General features: G+C 57.8%; 1 protein-coding gene across 3 annotated transcripts in view; it reads right to left on the reverse strand.

The window, feature by feature from the left end:
* Positions 1–13,202: 13,202 nt before the first annotated feature.
* Positions 13,203–17,201, reverse strand: part of NF2 (NF2, moesin-ezrin-radixin like (MERLIN) tumor suppressor) — a 79,890-nt gene continuing 75,891 nt past the window's right edge. For all 3 annotated transcript variants that reach the window (XM_059140837.1, XM_059140835.1, XM_059140836.1), the window contains one exon: positions 13,203–16,095. In XM_059140837.1, the coding sequence (XP_058996820.1) occupies positions 16,045–16,095 (51 nt within the window). In that variant the 3' untranslated portion in view covers positions 13,203–16,044. The remainder of the gene's footprint in view (positions 16,096–17,201) is intronic.

Consider the following 17,201-nt stretch of genomic DNA (forward strand, 5'->3'; position numbering starts at 1 on the left):
GCTTAGCCTTCCCCATGTGTAAGCTGCTGTCTCCCCCTGCTGCCACATGCCAAGTGGTAGCTGGTGTTTGCACACCTCCAGGGACAGGAAGCTTACCCCTCCTCTGAGGCAGAGCCACCACTTGCCTATTCCCTGGGCTCTTTGTCCTCCCAAGATCTCCCCTGTTCTGAGGGAGAGGGGCCCCAGAACTGTCATCTGGAGACAGTACTGACCTCTGAGCAGCTCATCAGAGTGGCACCCCTGCCCCTACAGTGGGGTCATGGAGTGAGAACGGCACCCCAAGCCTGTGGGCCAAGGAGAGGGCTCTACGGTGGCAGAGAGGGGGCAAGGGGAGTGGGGGCCAGACTTTCCGAGCCCCTCCTGCCCTGGCCACCACGAGTTCTCTAGGAAACCAGGCTGTGATCCTCTCTGATATTGAGAGACAGGTCTGGGACAGGGTCCCAGGATGCCGGGGGCGGTGGGTGGAAGACTTCCTTCTGGGTCTCTGTCCTCCAAGGCTAAACTAAGCCTCCTACCCTGGTCCCAGCCAGCACCTCCACCCAAAGGCCTCCTAATGGGCCTCTGTGGCCCACAGTGCCCTGGTCCTGTCGAGCCTAAGTGATGATAAAATCGACAGCAGTTTAATTGGTAATTTTAATCCTGGACAGAGCAGTAATGGCGTTACTAATTGGATCGTTAGAGATTTGTGCTTTATGGCTGTGTAATTAGAGGAGCTGTGGGGAGCCGGGGTGAATTGGGGGGCCATGTGGGGCCAGGGGCAGGGAGCAGCAGGCGGGACCCTTTCCCGGCTGGGGCTGCGTCACCACTGGGACCTCCTCCTCGTCGACTGCTCCTTCCCAGCAGGGCCCCTGGGGTAACTGGGTGAGGTCCCAGTGTGGGGGACTTGTGCCCCTCCCATGCCCCATCATGTTAGGAAGAGGAGGCCTTGGAGACCACTGCACAGAAAGACCCCAAAGCTCACACCCCAGCTCCTCATAGAACAAGCTGGAGGGGTTCCCACAAGCCCAGTCCTTCCCCATATCCTCATATGTGTGTTCCCGAAGCTCATGTGGGCTCACGTGGTTCTGTGCAGCCTTACCCGTGTGTTTACTGCATGCACCGAAGTTCCTGTCCACGCAGGTAGAGCCACAGCCCTGTGTCCTTGCGGTCTGGCCCCCAGGACTCTAGGTAGCCACAGAGTGTCCTCATTTAACATAGGGAAGGGTCTTAGGTCCTCTGACCCTGCTCGTTTCTCATACAGGGAAACTGAGGCCCGGGGAGGGGAGAGGACATTCTGCCTGTGTTCCATGCTAGTCTCATCCGTGCATGTGAGGCTTCCCTGCCCTGAACACCAGTGTTTGGTAGGTTTTCTGCACACGTGCCACTGTCATTCTGCACCTGGGTGAGGGACACGTGGGCTGACATGCGGGCCCAGCCCCCACCCCAGGCACCTGGGGCAGGCGTGGTGAAGTGTTCAGGGGAGGCAGGATGTAACGTCGTTTGGATTGAATTCACAAAAGGTTAGAACTGCGCCTGGTGCTCCACAAATATTTGCTGTATTAATTAATAAAGAAAAGAAAGAAAAATAGAAAAGAGAGGAAGGGATGGAGGGAGGACAGGGAGATCATGGGCCATGGCCCTCGTCACATGGTCCCTCTCCTTGGTCCCTAACCTGCCACTGTTTGTCCTTCTAAACTCTGGCGTGGTCCCCTTAAAACCCCACCATGGCATCCACCTTATTCCAAGAGAGAGTCAAAGTCACAAGGGGCCCAAAATGCCTCGCTCCTTAGCTCCTGGTCCCCACCTGCTCCCCGGCTCCCACAGCCTTACCCAGGTGCTCCCAGCAGAGTGCCAGGCCCATGCCTACCCCAGAGCCTTTGCACTGGCCGTGTTGTTTGCCAGGAATGCACTCCCCCTAGACATCTTCATCACTTGTGCCTTAAACTCTTTACTCAAAAATCACCTTCCTAATGGGCCTTCCCTGATCACCCTAGCTGAAAACATTTAAACACACACACACACACACACACACAGAAAGACAAATGGCACCTATCCTCCACAGCCTTGCTTGTCCAGGCTTGCACGTACTACAGTGTACCATATTGTGGACTCTTCTTTCTTGCCTGATCCTGGATTCTGCTCACTGCTGCATCCCTAGTGTTGTGCCATACAGGAGGTGCTCATACATAGTCGTTGGATGAGTGAAGGAAGGAAGGAGAGGCTCCCTCCAGACTCGGCCCTGGAAGCCGAGGGCAGGTTTTGGGAAGTGTGCCGGCTGAGGGGGCAGGAAGCCGATGCCAGGCGGAGAAAATGGCCAAAGTACCCCTAGCTGGGAGCCCTTCCCTCTGGCTGGCGCAGCCCCCAACCCTGTGCAGTATCTCAGTTAGGAGATGGCGCCCTAGTGACCCACATCAGCAAATGAGGCAGGTGGGCATGGGGGAGACAAAATGCTCTGCCACGGTGTCCTCCACCTGAGGGCCGAAGAGACAAAATGCTCTGCCTCAGTGTCCTCCAGCTGAGGGCCGACGGCCCAGCCTCCCCTCCCCTCTCGCCAGGTCATCCCATGATCTCTGACTGCCTCCGTCATCCTCCCCCCACAAGAAGCGACTACATCTGGGGGAAGAGGCTTGGGGACTCCCAGGAGACCTCTCTTCTGCTGGCCCTAGCTCCCTGTGCCTGAAGTGCCACCCCAGCCCTGAGGTGGCTCCCACATGGGCAGAGCACGGGGGTCTGAGCTCTCAGCAGTGCCCCCCCACCCACCCTGCCCGGCTTCCTTGGGCGTCAGGTGATGTACGGCCCACTGGCCCTGCCAGGAAGTGACAGCAGATGGATGGGCACTGCAGAAGGGTGGGCTCAGAGCCAGGAGCAGGGGGGAGGGGGAGGTGCCTGGCTCCAGAGAAAGCCATTCCCGGAATGCCACCCTCCCTGACTGAGGGCGGGACTGGGAGTACCGGAGTCCTCTCAGGCATGGCTCCCACACAGGGGTCCTTCTTGTGAGGAAGTACAGGAAGCTGGGGGGCTCTGGAGGCTTCAGGGCGCCTCTCCCCAGGCCTCAGTTTCCTCATCTGTAAAATGACAACAAAGCACCCCTGGGAGGTGGCAGGCGCCCCTAGAGAAGGCACACCAAACACAGTCCCCAGACTCGGGGTGCTCTAGTCACCACCCACCCACCTTGCTAGGCTTGTTCCCTAAAATTCTTCTTCCTTCTCCCAGTATCTTCTGACCTGACCCTTTTCCCCATCTTCTCTCTCCTGGCCTTCAGGAGACTCGCACAGCCAGAAATGTATAGGATCTTGGCAAATTTCTAGTTTGACTTCCCTCCCATTTTCGAGAGGGGAAGACTGAGGTCTGGAGAGAAGAAGAGCCCGCTCAGGGTCGGTTAGGAGGGCCGGTAAGGCTCACCATCCCTTGCGGTGATTCCTGAAAGAAATACTTTCTTCACCATGGACCCAGGAAGGTGGTGAGTTGGCAGTGGGCGGGTCAGGGGGAGCTTGTGCAGCTGCCAGCGGGTGAGAAACGGCTGGCAGGACAGGGCTGGGCACAGGGAAGGGGGCTGGGGGGCGGGGGTGCAGTGCCGTTGCTTCGGCCAAGTCCGGAGGCGCCAGACGCTGCCATGGGCTCTGTCTGCGTCCAAGGAGACCAGGACACTGGGCGGGCAGACGGCATGTCCTTGCTGGCTGGTCCTGGAGGAGGGATGGGGAGTGTGTGGGGGGGTCATTCTGGGAACCTGGGCTGCCTGCAGGGCCAGGCAGCATCTCCCAGCATCTGTTCACCTGCCCTGCTCCCCAGAGCAGCCTGGACCTCACATGGGTCTCCAGACAGTTGTGGCCACGTGACCCAGATGTACACACGGCCAGGTCCGGTGGACATGTGAGGGGGTGTGGGCATGCATAGGTGCACATGGGCATGTCGGCACAGATGTGTGCGTCTGGGGCCAGGTTTGTGTGCATGCGTGGGGCTTGATATGCGCGTGCAGGGGTCTTAATGTCCCGGCCCCAAAAACCTGGGGCATTGCACGCACCTGCAGGAGCATTGCACTTTGCACGCCCGGGCCTCTCCACACACTCCGGCGTGGATGAGAGGATGGCATGGATCAGTGGGTATGAGGCAAGACGTGTGTTCAGTTGACACCCTCCAGGTCCTCAGCGTCAGGCAGAAGGAGCGGTGTCAGCCCCCCATTGTCAGTGAGGAAACCAAGGACAGCAGCCTGTTTAAGGCCACTGGGGTTCCTGCCTATAAATCCTCCTTACCAGGTGGGGTTCAGACAGGAAAATGTCCCACCCAAGTGGGAAACGGGTTTGGCCCCGAAGAAAGGCTCTGCCCAGATCACAGGCCCTATTCTGGAATGTGAGGCTTGCTTTGGACTTGCTCTTCTGCGTAGGGACAGGGCGGGGGGCCATGGAATCCTAGGGTTGGATGGGCTTTTGGGGTCACTCAGGGCAGCCCTCTGCTGCTAACGTGGGGGCTGATGGCCAGGACCCTTGTAGAGGAAGGAGCCCCAGTTGGAGGGCCTCGCTTCCCCTACTCCTTGGAGGCTGCTTCCTCACCTGTAGAAAGGAGCTCCCCCTCTACTCCTTTGGGAGGGGGTGCCCTGCTGGAGGGCTGAGACCCAAGGTCAGCTCAGGGACAAGTGGGTGGTCCTAGCCTACTCTCCTGCCGGTCTGGAAGGGGAGATGAGCTGGTGGAGTCGTTGGGGGGCGGCAGGAAGAAGGAGACTGAAGGGTTCTGAGGCAGGGAGGCAGGCCTTCCAGTTCAGTTAGTGAAGGGATTTGTCATTTTAATGATGTGATATTTCTTGCCTGGCTCTGGGCCGTGGCAGCACGGAGGGGACAGCTGCCTCCTTGAATGAGGAGGCGCCTGTGGTGGGGGCTGTCCTCAGGCTTCTGCGCTTACCCCAGACAAGGTCTGGGGACAAGACCCGGATACCGGGGGTTGGGGGACCATTGACCATCACACGACCCCATCTCCAGTCCAGCTCTGCTTCTCCCTTCCTGGGGGACCTGGACGAGCCTTTCCCCATGTCTGAGGCTCAGTTTCCTCATCGACGAATTGGGGCCAGTACTGTCACCCCTGGCTCCCAGCACTGACCACCATTGACTCCAGAGGCTTTCACATCCTCCCCTTTGCTGTCTCTTCTGGTCCCAACACCCAGAACCCCTCTGCTGCCTCTATATTTCTGCAGACCCTCAGTAGGTCCCCTCCCCCAAGACAACAGGGTCTTTTGGAAGTGCTGACCTGGCTCCCTCTCCCCCTGCCTCCCTGGCCCCCTACCCCATCCCAAGTCCATGCGTCTGCCTCCCCTCCCTGGCATCTCTCACAGCCACCGTCTATTTGTCACATGGGAGAGTGACAGCTGGTTTCCCATTCAGTCTTGCCTGCCCCATGTTCCGGCACATAGTAGGCTCTCGATAAGTGTGTGTTTGTGGAACGACTGGAGGGGCCACGCAGCTGCCCTCCTGCCCCTGGTGAGCAGCGGCGAGGTTGAGGGCTGTGGCCGCAGCCAGTGGGGCCCGGTGGGTGGCCTATCCATCAGCTTGGCTCTGTGCCTGACCAGATGGCACGAGCCCCTGGGGAGGGGAGAGGAAGAAAAGATCCATCACCCAACCGGCTGGTCTGCGGGTGTGTGGGTGTGTCGCACCTGCCCCCCCACGAGATCCCCCATTCATCATGCTGTCCCTGGGATGCTGGGACAGGATGAGCAGGTGACACCCACCTCTGGCGGGCTCTGTGGGGACCCGAACCTTCAGGATGTCATCAGAGCTCTCCTAGGGCACGGGGGAAATTGAGGTCTGGAAGAGGGTGGCTGAAATTAAAAGTGGGGAACCTGGGGCCAGAATGACCAGTGTTTGAGTGACAGCTCTGGGACCCACTTCTGTGACCCTGGGTAAGTTCTCTGGCCTCTCAGAGCCCATGTCTTCATCTGTAAAATGGAGACACAGTAGTGTCCCCTCACCCAGAAGAGGAGAGGCTTCCCGGAGATGAGGCCCCCCGGCTGTCTCTTACCCAGCTGGCCCCCGCTCCTCTGGCTGATGGCAGAGGGGGTAGGCAGTAACTGGCCCACCAGATTCAGGTGGGACCCGCTCGTTGTCTGGGCATCAGGGAGAAGGAGACATTGATGGATGTCCCTCTGGGCCAGAGGGGCTGGGGAGGGGGAAGAGGGGCACTGAGTGAGGACCAGGTCCCTGGTGATTACAGCTCAGCGGATGGGACCAGCTGGCTAGGGGACATCACGCCCCAGACTCTCTCCCAGCCCCCCCTCAGCTGGTTTGCTGGGAAGTCACAGCCGTCCTCCTCCTCAGCATTTTAATGACAAAAGCAAACACTTTCTGAGCTAACCTTTCATCATAATCGCATAGCAGCCTAGGGAGTAGGGTAAGATCTTGGGCCTTAAGAGCTTCATTGCACAGACAGGGAAACTGAGACCCTTTCCCTCACTCAGCAAATATGGACTGAGCTCCTGCCTACTCAGAGCCAGGTACTGCGCTGGGCACGGGGGAAGTCGGACCAGGTTTTGGCCACCTGCTTGCAGCCGGGTATTCTGGAAGTTACAGGTGGATCAGGACTGAGTTTGGCATCAGTGAGGATGTGGCGGCAAGCAGCCCTTCGGGTAGCAGATACTGCACCCGGCAGTCACGGGGCGCACTCGGTGCCTGGCGCCTGAGGTGTATTGTCTCATTTCCTCATCCAAGGCAGGCACTGGCGACCCTGTTTTTCAGCCTCAAGAACTGGAGCTCCAAGAGCTGATGTGACTGGCTTGGAGCCCCCCAGCTGGGATGAAGCAGAGCCCACCTGTGCACCCAGAACTTGGGTTATTTCCACCCTCCCCCCGGGCCCACATATCTGGGCCAGGCCTGGCTCAATCAGGAGCTGCCAAGTGGGGGACTCAGGAATGAACTAGCCCAGGCATCCTAGCAGAGCTAAACCCAGCCCGGAATCCTCAATTCCTCCTGTGCCTTGGGGGGGCTTCCAGAATGTGATCCCACCCCCAGACAGCCCTTCCCACACCTGTCCTGTCCTGGGCTTGGCCCCACTGCTGGGTCCCTTCAGATAGCACATGGCCACCTGGAGGTAATGTAAGGAGGGGTGGGGGCTCTGTTCCATCCACTCTGAGCTGGGCCAGGGGGAGGAACTCTCCTCTGAAATTGAGAAGCAGAAAGATCCCGACGTGGCCCTCCTGGGGGCCACTGAGATTAAAGAGAGAAACCCAGAACGCCAAGCCAAACACAGATCAGTGCTATCCTTTTCACACTCCTTAGTGTCTGGCCAAAGCAGGGTCTCAGAGGACCCTGTGGCCCTGACCCCAGGCAGACAGGGTCGGTCACTGCTGGGATGGGGTTTTAGAATTTGCTCTCCTGAGCCAGACCTGGTGCTGAACAGGCCCGAAGGAGGTGGGGGGCTCTGGGAGGGGGCTGTGCTTGGCCTGTGCTGACCTACCCAGCGGTGCAGAGCTGGCTGTAATGAAGTGGGCTAGCCCCAGGCTGGTCCTGATTTCACGTCTCGGTGGCCACTTCCCAGCCTATAAATGTCATTGGAGAGAGCAGCCGTGGCACCTGGCATGGGACTGGTCGGGGGTGGGGGTGGACAGGCTGCCAGAGGGGCCGGGGATGCCCGTGGAATGCTGATGCTGGCTCGGGGTTCCCAGACCCTCCAGACACCCCTCCAGGTCCCAAGGGGCTGTGCCAACCAGCTGCAGCTGTCACCCACTCAGGCACCTTTACCACCACCAGCGCCTCTCCAGAGTCAATCTACAAATGGCCTGAGCTCCAGTGCTGGGAGGGTTCCCCCCGACCCCCACCCCTGCCATTGGCCCCCTCCCTTCCCCACCCCACACTTCTTTGGGGTAAGCTCAGGAGGTTTGGAGAGAGGCACAGCTGCCCAGGACGCCTGAGTGAGAGGCTGAACTCTAGGAGAGCCTCTTCCCGCCCATGACAGCCCCTGCTGCCCTGAGCCGTCTCCTCTGATCACTGAGTCTAGAACAAGCTAATAGTAAAGGGCTATAAACCACACGGTGACCGGTCTTGTTTAATAAACTCTCGCTGCAGCAGGCACTTGCTCAGAACCTGGTGTCCGTGACCCTGTTTGTCCCCCACGATGACCCTGTGGTCAGTGGGAACTGATTCCACTGTGCAGGAAAAAATGTGAGAGAGCTAAGGAATGTGCCACAGGAAGCAGGATCCCACCCCCTCCAGCTCTGCTGTGCTACCTGGAGTCCTCGAGGCACCCTCCCTCTGCTCAGCTCCCCACCCCAGAGGAGATGGGGCTGTCTGCCTCGCATCGTCTTCATCTCCCCCTGTCTCCTGGGGTTGCCAGGAAGCAGGAGTGGGGATGGGAGGTAACCTGCTGTACGGCTGTTCCACCGCTCATCTTGGACTCTGAGCAGCCCTCAGCTTCGAATCCGGGCCAGTGAGTGCTGTGGGTAGGAAGACGGGGCGTAAGTCCCTTCCAGGTCTGAACCCAAGGAGGAGCTGGGCCTCCTGAAGGACTAGAAAGCAAGAAGGGCTGATGTGTCACCACTTACTGTTCTCTGCCCCGTCCCTGTGTCCCCTTTCTCTCCTAGAACCTCCTTTGAAAAACCACAATCTGTCCAATCCACACCCAACCTAGACTCAACATTTCCTGGGTGCACCCACCCTAAGTTGCACAGATGGGATCCTGGCTGACAGGACATGGGGGTGGCTGACGCCAGCCCTGCTGCTGGAGGGTCTGGGACCAGTGCGCCTGGGGCAGACATGTGGCAGCCCCTGAGTCAGGCGTGCCTGTAATGCTGTGACTTCCACATCGTGACTTCTGGGGCCCTTCAGCCCTGTGGGAGCCACCCCCCGAGTTATCTGTATTTCCTGGCCCCCTTCCCTGCCCAGGGAGCTCCTCCTCTGTGGACACCTATTGCCTTCCCAGGCCTCTCCACCCTACACCCAGCACTGGCTGGCCCCAGCAGAGAGTGGCGGATGGGGGTCCTGGCTTTGGCTCAGGGAGGGGGCTGTCCCTGGCACGGGGTGGTCTCTCAGAGCGGGGGATTGGGGGGTTAGGGGGCAGCTCACAGGCCTGCTTTGTGGGCAAGCGGTGCCCACTCCACCTGGCAGCTGGTCCCTGCTCCCCCTTCCACCGGTTCCCTGGACGCTCCCACATGGGGCGGGGAGCCCTGGCATCCCCAGCCGCTCTCTCTCTTCCATGGGAAAGAGGAGGGAGGAGAGAAAAGCCGTATTAATAAAAGAATAGGATACTGCGGACTAACTCCGCAGCGTGTGCCGCTCAGAATAGCAATGTGCTTTCTCAAGGCAAACAGAACTCCCCAGGTGTTAATGCAAATTCACTCCAGTTAAGATGAAAGAGGGTTGTTTCCCCCTTTGCTGGCTAATATGAAGGACTTAATAGATTCAGCTTCGGGAACTTCAGGCTGGGAGCAGGAGGCTGGGGGAGGGATGGAGGCGTGGGCGAGGAACGGAGGTCCCCATGGGATTCAGGGCACCGCGACTGCCACAGCGCAGCGGTCCGGCTCCTGCCGCCTCATCCTCTCTCCCTGAAGCAGACAAGAGCCCGGGCTCAGGAGGAAGCCCTGGGAAAGCCCAGGGAGCCCTGCCCCGTGCCCGCTGCCCTTCATATTAACTTGGGGGCTTACACCACAATCGTCAGTCCTTCACTTGTGCCAGAGGAACGTGGAGCTTGGAGAAGGGACCGACTGGGGCGAGCCTGGCCAGCTGTGCAGGGCACCCGGTTCCAGGGTCCAATCCAGCTCAGTTGGCTGTGACTGCCCCTGTGGGAGAGAGGGTCCCTCACTTCCCATCAGGCTCCCTGGGTGGTGAAACTGGTTTGACAGGGCCTGGGGAGACCAGCCTGAGGAATTCCTTTAGAAACACGCGGTTTGAAGACTATTGGAACAAGAAAGGGCTTCACCAGAGTTCCTCTGGCCCAAACCTGACTTTTTATAGCTAAGGACTTGGAAGCCCAGAGAGTAGAGGGACTTACTCAAGGCCACACAGCTGCAAGCAGAGAGCCTCTCAAGGACCATACTCCAGACTCTGCTCTCCTGGAAGCCTGAGTGGCCCTTGTGGCACACAGTCTGGGGGACTCCACCAGCCACAGGCCCCTTCATCCCATGACAGAGGAGGGGAGAGTGGGGGCACCCTTCTCCCGCCCCGGGCTCCCTGGGCTAAGCTGCCTATCCCAGACCAAGCAGATTTGGCACACAGATTTCCCCCAGAATCATCCTCCATTGAAAATTGCCCGTGGTCCCAGCTGGGCCAGTCCAGGGAGGGGAACAGGGACACCACACCGGGGCTGGTCTGAGGCTGGGACCCTGAGAGAGTGTCTCCTGGCTCCGCCGGGGACAAAGGGCAACTTCAGGGAGATCAGGAGGGGGAGGGGTAGTGGGGGAGCGAGGCTGCCCCCAACCTATCCTCTTCTCTCATCTGCATTTGACTCCTTTCTCTCGGGGCAAATGGCACAGCAGGTTCCCGAAAGGAGACACCTCCGCAGCCTTTTCCCTTTTGTTTACGGACTTAATTCCTTCGGATCAAAGAGTGCCCCTTCCTCCCCTAGCAGGCAGGCGGGGGAATTACATTATTTATATTGGAAATGGGCAAGACTCCATGGGGACTTCTTCCTTATGCCTGATAAGAGAAAATCAGGTCACTGCCATGCCTCCTTGGTGTCTGCGGTTAGGTTCTGACAGCTCGGGCACCCACAGGCTGGGGAAGAGCGCCAGGTGCGGAGCCGGTGTGGCCCACCCAGCCCCTCTCTTGCCTTGAGCCTCCGGTAAATTATTGACCAGAGCAGCGGGCATTAATGTAACAACACTAGAACATCCTTTCCATGCAGCCCCAGCCTGGGTTATCTATCATCTCCAGGGCTTTGCAGCTGGCACTGGGCAAACACAGCGAGGACAAACAAGCCAGATGCAAGTTCATTAAAGCTCCCGGCACAGGTGGAGGGACGGCTCCCCCCACCCCCGACTGGGGGCAGCTGGTGGGCTTGACCCCTCGAGCCACAGCTTCCTCTGGTCACCACTGCTCTTTTCTCTGCTTCCTCCTTACAATGCCCACCCCAGCTCCCCCAACCCCCCTCCCCAAAGAGCCACCCTCAACCAAGTGGCACCGTGCTAGGAGCTCTCTTATTAATCCCCACAAAAGCCCTGTAACTTGCTTAGGGCCACACGGCTGGCAAGTCGCTGAGAAGGGATGGGGACCCAGGTCTGAGTTCCAAGTCAGGAAGGGCTGAGCCCTTCAGCTCTATGGTTTCCTTAGCCCTCTCCCCGGCTGGGTGTCAAGGAAAAAAAAAAAAAAGTGCCGCTTCTATTACTTGTAAATAATGGTGACACTGCCCCATGTCCTCCCTCTTTTTCTTAGAAATCTGAGTACTGCTCAGAATCTGCTCTTCACGTTATTCAGACAACATTCCAGAGGTACCTAGAGAGGTCACTGTCAACCCTCTTTTTAGAGGGGAAAGCAGGTTTGGAGAAGCAGAGCCCCTGGCCCAGCAGGGACGGCAGGGACAGGGGAGCCTCTTCCCGCTCTGAATGCGGCACTCCTCACAGGTCTGGATTTCTTCAGCTTGGAGGCAAGATGCCAGGTGCTATTCTGGGGCTGCCGCCCCAGTGAGACGGGCATCAAGTGGGCACCGGGAGAGGACGAGGCGAGGGCTCCGCTCTGAGTCAGCTCAGGGGCTGGTGGCGCTGATGATCCGCCCGAGCCGGCTCCCTGCAAGCGAGCTCCCGACTCCCCAGCCCATCGGGGACTGGACTGCGGCCGCAGCCACCTGCCATAATGCAGTCATGACAGGCTGCCAGGGAGCCCCGTCGCGGCGGGCCGGCCAAGTAGGGAGAGGAGAGGGAGACAGAGGATATGCGGACGGCTCAACTCTCCCTTCCCCGGATGTGCAAGAAATTGGATTTGACGCAGTTGCACCAATACCTTTCCACCCAGCGTCCTGCGGCCAGGATTCACCGTTGTATGTGGGTGGCACGCTATCCATTCCTCCAAAGCGAAGGCTTATGGGGCAGGCAGCTCTAGGAGCAGCCACCAGGCACTTGGCTCTCAGGCAATGACCAAAGGCAGACCAAGTGCTGGCAGGGAGGTCAGAAGGGGCCACTTGGGGACCCCAAGGGACCCTGCTGCAAACGCTTACCACTGAGCCCTTGAGGTCCGGCTAGCGGCTTTGGGTTTACAGCACAGTCAAGACAAACAAACAAAAAAAGCAGAGTAGAACTCAACCGGTGTCCCCAGTACCAAAATACCAGGTAATGTTATTGCTCTCACCCCATTTAATGGAGCTTTCAGGATCTGTATGGGAATATTACTATCTTTAGGAGGTTGGCTTTAAAAGGTCAGGTAAAAATATCGTCTGGGCAGCTTCAAATGACCAGTATTTACGAAGTACTTTCTCTGGCTCACACTATAAGGGGCAATCAAACTATTTCCAATCACTGAAAATAACAATCTACATTTTTTAAGAAGTGAAGCACCTCCATATTATTTAAGTCTAATTAGCTACTAATTTTATAAATTTAAAACAAAATAAATATTTTTGTGCCACATGGCTCGGCATTTCCTGGACTTGGAACACACACACAAAATAAATAAAAATTGTGGCCATTTTCTAATTCTATGCCTTCAAACATATCTTTCCAAAATAGATTTTAAAAACTATACTTATCTCCAACTCCTGAAATTTTTGTGAATTCTGATAGCTTATTTTCGGGATTGGCCTGTACAACAGAGACCTGAAATGTATTCCGATGTGTGGCAGGCCCCCGAAAAGGCCCGATAAGGCATTGTGCTGCCTGAATCTTTCATTTTAGGCTGCATGGTTTGAGATAGAGCTGTCCCATGGTAGTTGCAAGTCCTTATCTCCCACCCCCTCCTCTAGCGCCCAGAATGGGGACACCTGGACGCAGAAGCACCTGAAGGGGCTGCTGAGTCTAGCACCCTAGTTGTCAGGTCTGGCATTGAGGACAGGCAGGGAGGAAAGGAACCACAACGGGACCCTGTCCAGGGCCCTCTCCGAGCCACTGAGTGCCCCACGGGGTGTGGTAGGGAAGGAAGGGCATTCCCAGGTGAAAGTACAGTAAGGGGTGATCTCGTCGACCCGGAAAAGGTGATCCTTCTGTTACAGGTGAGGTCCCTGGGGCAGGCAGGGAAGGTGGAGGCCAGGTTTCCTCAGCGCCCACAAGAGCGAGCCCTGCCACACCCAGGCTGGGGCAGCAAGCAAACCAAAGAAGCCCAAGACACTTTTGACAGCTTAGAATTTTTATTAAAACAATCATTTAAATTACAACAATCCCCCGGAATAGAAAATAGCCTTCCGTGGTCAGGCCCTGACAGGAAACGAGACTCAGACCTCACTGGAACAAGTGTGGTCTGACATCTTTGAAAAGGGATGGAGATTCCCTGGAAGCCCACGGGGGTAAGGGGGGGGGGCTGCCTGGCCCCAGGACAGCTGGGAGGGGCTGTCCCCGCACTGAGGTGGCCCCTGCAGCCGCAGCCCTGGCGGCAGCAGCGAGTAGCACTCCGTCCCAGTCCTGGCTGTCGGCTTCTGGATTTGCTGTTCTGATTGGTCAGAGAGAAGAGAGGGAGAGAGAAGCCTGTCCCCAAGATTACAAAACACTATCACTTGAGAAGTGTTACATAATGGCACAGGGTGTTGTCTAGCGGGGCCTGGCAGGTACGTGAATAACTGAGTGGACACCACAGGTCAAAGCGCTGCTGGAGCTGACATAGGGCCCCGGTCAGGACGGACGAGGTGGTCTGTGCACAGCAGCAAAGGGCCAACGGCGTAGCCACAAGTAGTGTCACCAGTGGGGCAAGGACCGTCAGCAGCGGCCGAATGAAATTGCTGCGGCTAGGGCCCTGCTCTCAGGGGGGCTCAGAGGCCTCTACCTAATAAGATCCCATGCCCCCAAAATGTTCACTCGAAAAGAACACAGTCACCTGAGCCACAGGCACGAGTCCCTGAAAACCACATTCCTCTTTCATTCCTTTTCCTTCTGCTGTGGCTCAGGGCCTTTCGGAGGGCCATCACCCTCTCCGCCCACCCGTCTCTGGGAGGTACACGCCAGCTCCCGCCTCCAACGAGGGCTGAAGTGTTCCTGGTTGAGCGAGGCTCTGCTGCCCACCGCACCCCCCCCCCCCCCCCAGTCTGCTCTTGGGCCCGAGGGTGCTCCTGCCACAGCTCAGATGCCAGCTGGCTCCCTTGTGGCCACATGGCTCGGCATTTCCCGGACTTGGAACACACACACAGCAATTAAATAATAAAAAAAAACAAAGCCCGACAGCATTTATATAAACCACTACCATGCTCCTGTGCCCACAGCCACTGTTACAGATTCAATTTGCAGGTCGGAAAGAAAGGAACTCGTCATGGAAATTCAGGGGTGGGTGGTGAGGCCAGGGAGACAAAGCCTCAACACGAGAGCCAGGCCCTTCCTACATTACGAACGCCTCAGGACTCGCTTTACTGGGACCACATCTAGGGGGAAGAGGGTTTTGAGGGACAAGGAAACCCTGTCAGCCACAGCCATCCACACTTAGCACTGGAGGTGGAGTTCTACCCTGCATGCCCCAAGCTTGAGTACACACATGGTTGCCTTCCTCAGGGCAAGGGGGTCCCAGGTGTGTGTGTGTGTGGGGGGGGTGGCCAACAGGGGACACCATCAGGTCAGCCTGACTATGTAAAGAAGGCAGGATCTTTGTGAGTTTCTTGAAACCACAGAGGACAATCACAGACGCCCCCCTCTCCCAGGAAATCTCCAGACCCTCACTCACATGTCTACACTTAATAAGCCTCTTCTTGCTGGTTCTGACTTATCTCCTACTCTGTGTAATACCCCACTGGAGGGATTTGAATGGCCAGTGGGTCACAGCAGCACCACCAAACCAGAGAAGAGAAAGTGGCCCCGAGCTGAGCAGCACGGTGCCTGGGGTGGCTCTGGGACCTGCTGCTGCCCAAGCAGCAGAAAGCCATGCACAGCTGATGCAGAGCACCAACAGCGAGGGGACACCTGGCTTGTGCACCTGGCTTGTGCTGGGACCCCGTACGGCCCAAGGGGGAATATAAGATAAAGCCTGGGCTGCAAGGGCAACACCAAAAGGAGGCCCAGTACAATCAAGGCTTAGGAAGGGCTTGCTGGCGCTGGCCAGGACAGGTGATCTGGGTCAGCCGCACAGACGGGGGGCTCAGCAAGAAGTACCTGGGGGGACTCGAAGCCCTAATGGAGCCTGGCTGGGCTACCAGGGGCTAACTACCAGTGACCAGGGAGCTCCCCAGCCTGCCACAGGCAGGAAAGACTAAGGTTGAAGGGGGGTGAGGAAGACACACAGCTCCCGCCTGTGTCCCTTGGTCTGTGAGCGCGTGTTCTGTGGAGCAGATTCCCACAGCTCTGCTGGCCTCCCTGCCCCACTGCTGGCAGCCGGCCCCGTCATCACAGCCTCAGCCTGAAGTCTTCCCCCCGTCACAGCTGTCTTCCCCCTTGCCCACCAGCTGGCAGCCAGAGCGCGGTCTCGGGGGTGCCTGGGCTGAAGACCCATTGTGTGGCCTGTCACGAGCCACACGCCAGCTCGCCGGTGACATGCAGCAGGCAGGCCGCTCCGGGCCTGGGCCTAGGCAAGCCACACTTCTTTCCATGCCAGTTCCTCACCAGTGGAGATGAATGTTCTGGGACCCAGGGTGGGGTGGGGGCAGAGGCACCAGCCTCCCTGTCTCTGGGGCTCCCATGCACTGCACTCCCTACAGCCACTTCCCTGGGTTGGGGAGGTCAGCACTGGACAAGGACCCACATGCCCCAGGGTGCCTTTGACAAAGGAAGTATGGAACCCCACATCAGATGAGGAAAGACAAATACTTCTTTAAAAATTTTAAAAAGAGCTAGAACCCCATAAGAGAGCTCTCTGCAGGTCACAGTTCAAGGCAATTGCACATGAAGGGGGTTGGGCTCTCCACTCAGCTGGGGAAAGTTCCAGAGCTCCCACAGAAGCTCCAAGCCAGCACACCTACGAGGACTCCCACGGTGTCTGACCCATCCCTCTGGCGCCGGGAGCAGCAGACGTGACAGATCCTGGGGTGGCTGGGCACCTGCTAGAGCTCTTCAAAGAAGGCCACTCGGGACTTGGCGCTCTGCAGGGTGAGCTGCAAGGAAGCAGAGAAGAAGTTGAAAGGCAGCTGGATTCCTGCTTTCGTGACAGGTGCCGTCCTGCCTTGGGCACTAAGGGGTCCAACCTCAGGGCTGGTTTGGAGTGAAAGGGAAGACTGCTCAGAGACACCGAAGAAGCTGGCGGGCAGTCCCAAGTAAGTTTCCAGATTTGCCCAGGAACTCAAATGAGGAAGTGACAAATGAGGACATGCCAGGAGGGACGGCTGGTGGACAGAAGCATGTCAGCAGGAAAATGTCGTCAATGTCATCTTTTCACAGAGGGCAGGAGCTCCCTGGACACTGTAAGAGTCTCACGTCCCCATCTGCAGGAGTCTCTAATGTGCCTCTGTGGGGCCCTGCCTATGGTCATGTCAGCCTGGGATGCTCATAGTCTCCAGGGCTCAGAGGACCAGCTCGGCAGCACAAGCCTCAGGCAAGGCAGGCCTGTGTCAGACAAGGAGGTGTGTGTCCCTTCCACTGCTGGTTCCCCTGGTGGCCCCAAAGCAGACTTGCCCGTGACCCGGCAGCTCAGAGTGGGTTTCCATCTACAGGCTGGGAGGCAATGATCTTTCTAGCTAAGGCTGGTTTGGGCAAGGAGGATGGTGTCCAAGGGGCAGTGCTCTGTCTGGAAACTACAAGACCTTCCCAGGAAGGCTGCTGCCCTGAGATGCACAGGGTGGGGAAACAGCAGAAGGGAAGGGGAGGATCAGGGGTTGAGCTCTTGGCGTGCTGGCAAAGGCATGAGAGTTTGTGACCCCCTGGACTGCTGAGCCCCTATCCCCTGACTCAGGAAGCCACCTCCCAGATCTCCCCCAACAGAAGCATCCGACTCCTGACATCACCCACCTGGGTGAGACTGTGCTCTACATCCAGCTCCTGGACTTGGCAAAGGGGGTCTTTAGGGAAGGGGGACACTGATCACCTTCATATCCCCTAAACCCAGTTAGCTTACTGTTTCCTACCTAGTAGCAGCTCCAGTGTTTGCTGAGTGAATCAGACGTAGGCTAGAAAGGGTGGGATGCACAGGAAAGGCAAGAGCTCCACATGGGGCTGAGAAGATCTGGGCACTAATTCTCCTCTGTCACCAGCTTGCTGTGTGGCC

This window comes from Mustela lutreola, chromosome 11, assembly GCF_030435805.1.
Source record: "Mustela lutreola isolate mMusLut2 chromosome 11, mMusLut2.pri, whole genome shotgun sequence".
Taxonomy (NCBI): domain Eukaryota; kingdom Metazoa; phylum Chordata; class Mammalia; order Carnivora; family Mustelidae; genus Mustela; species Mustela lutreola.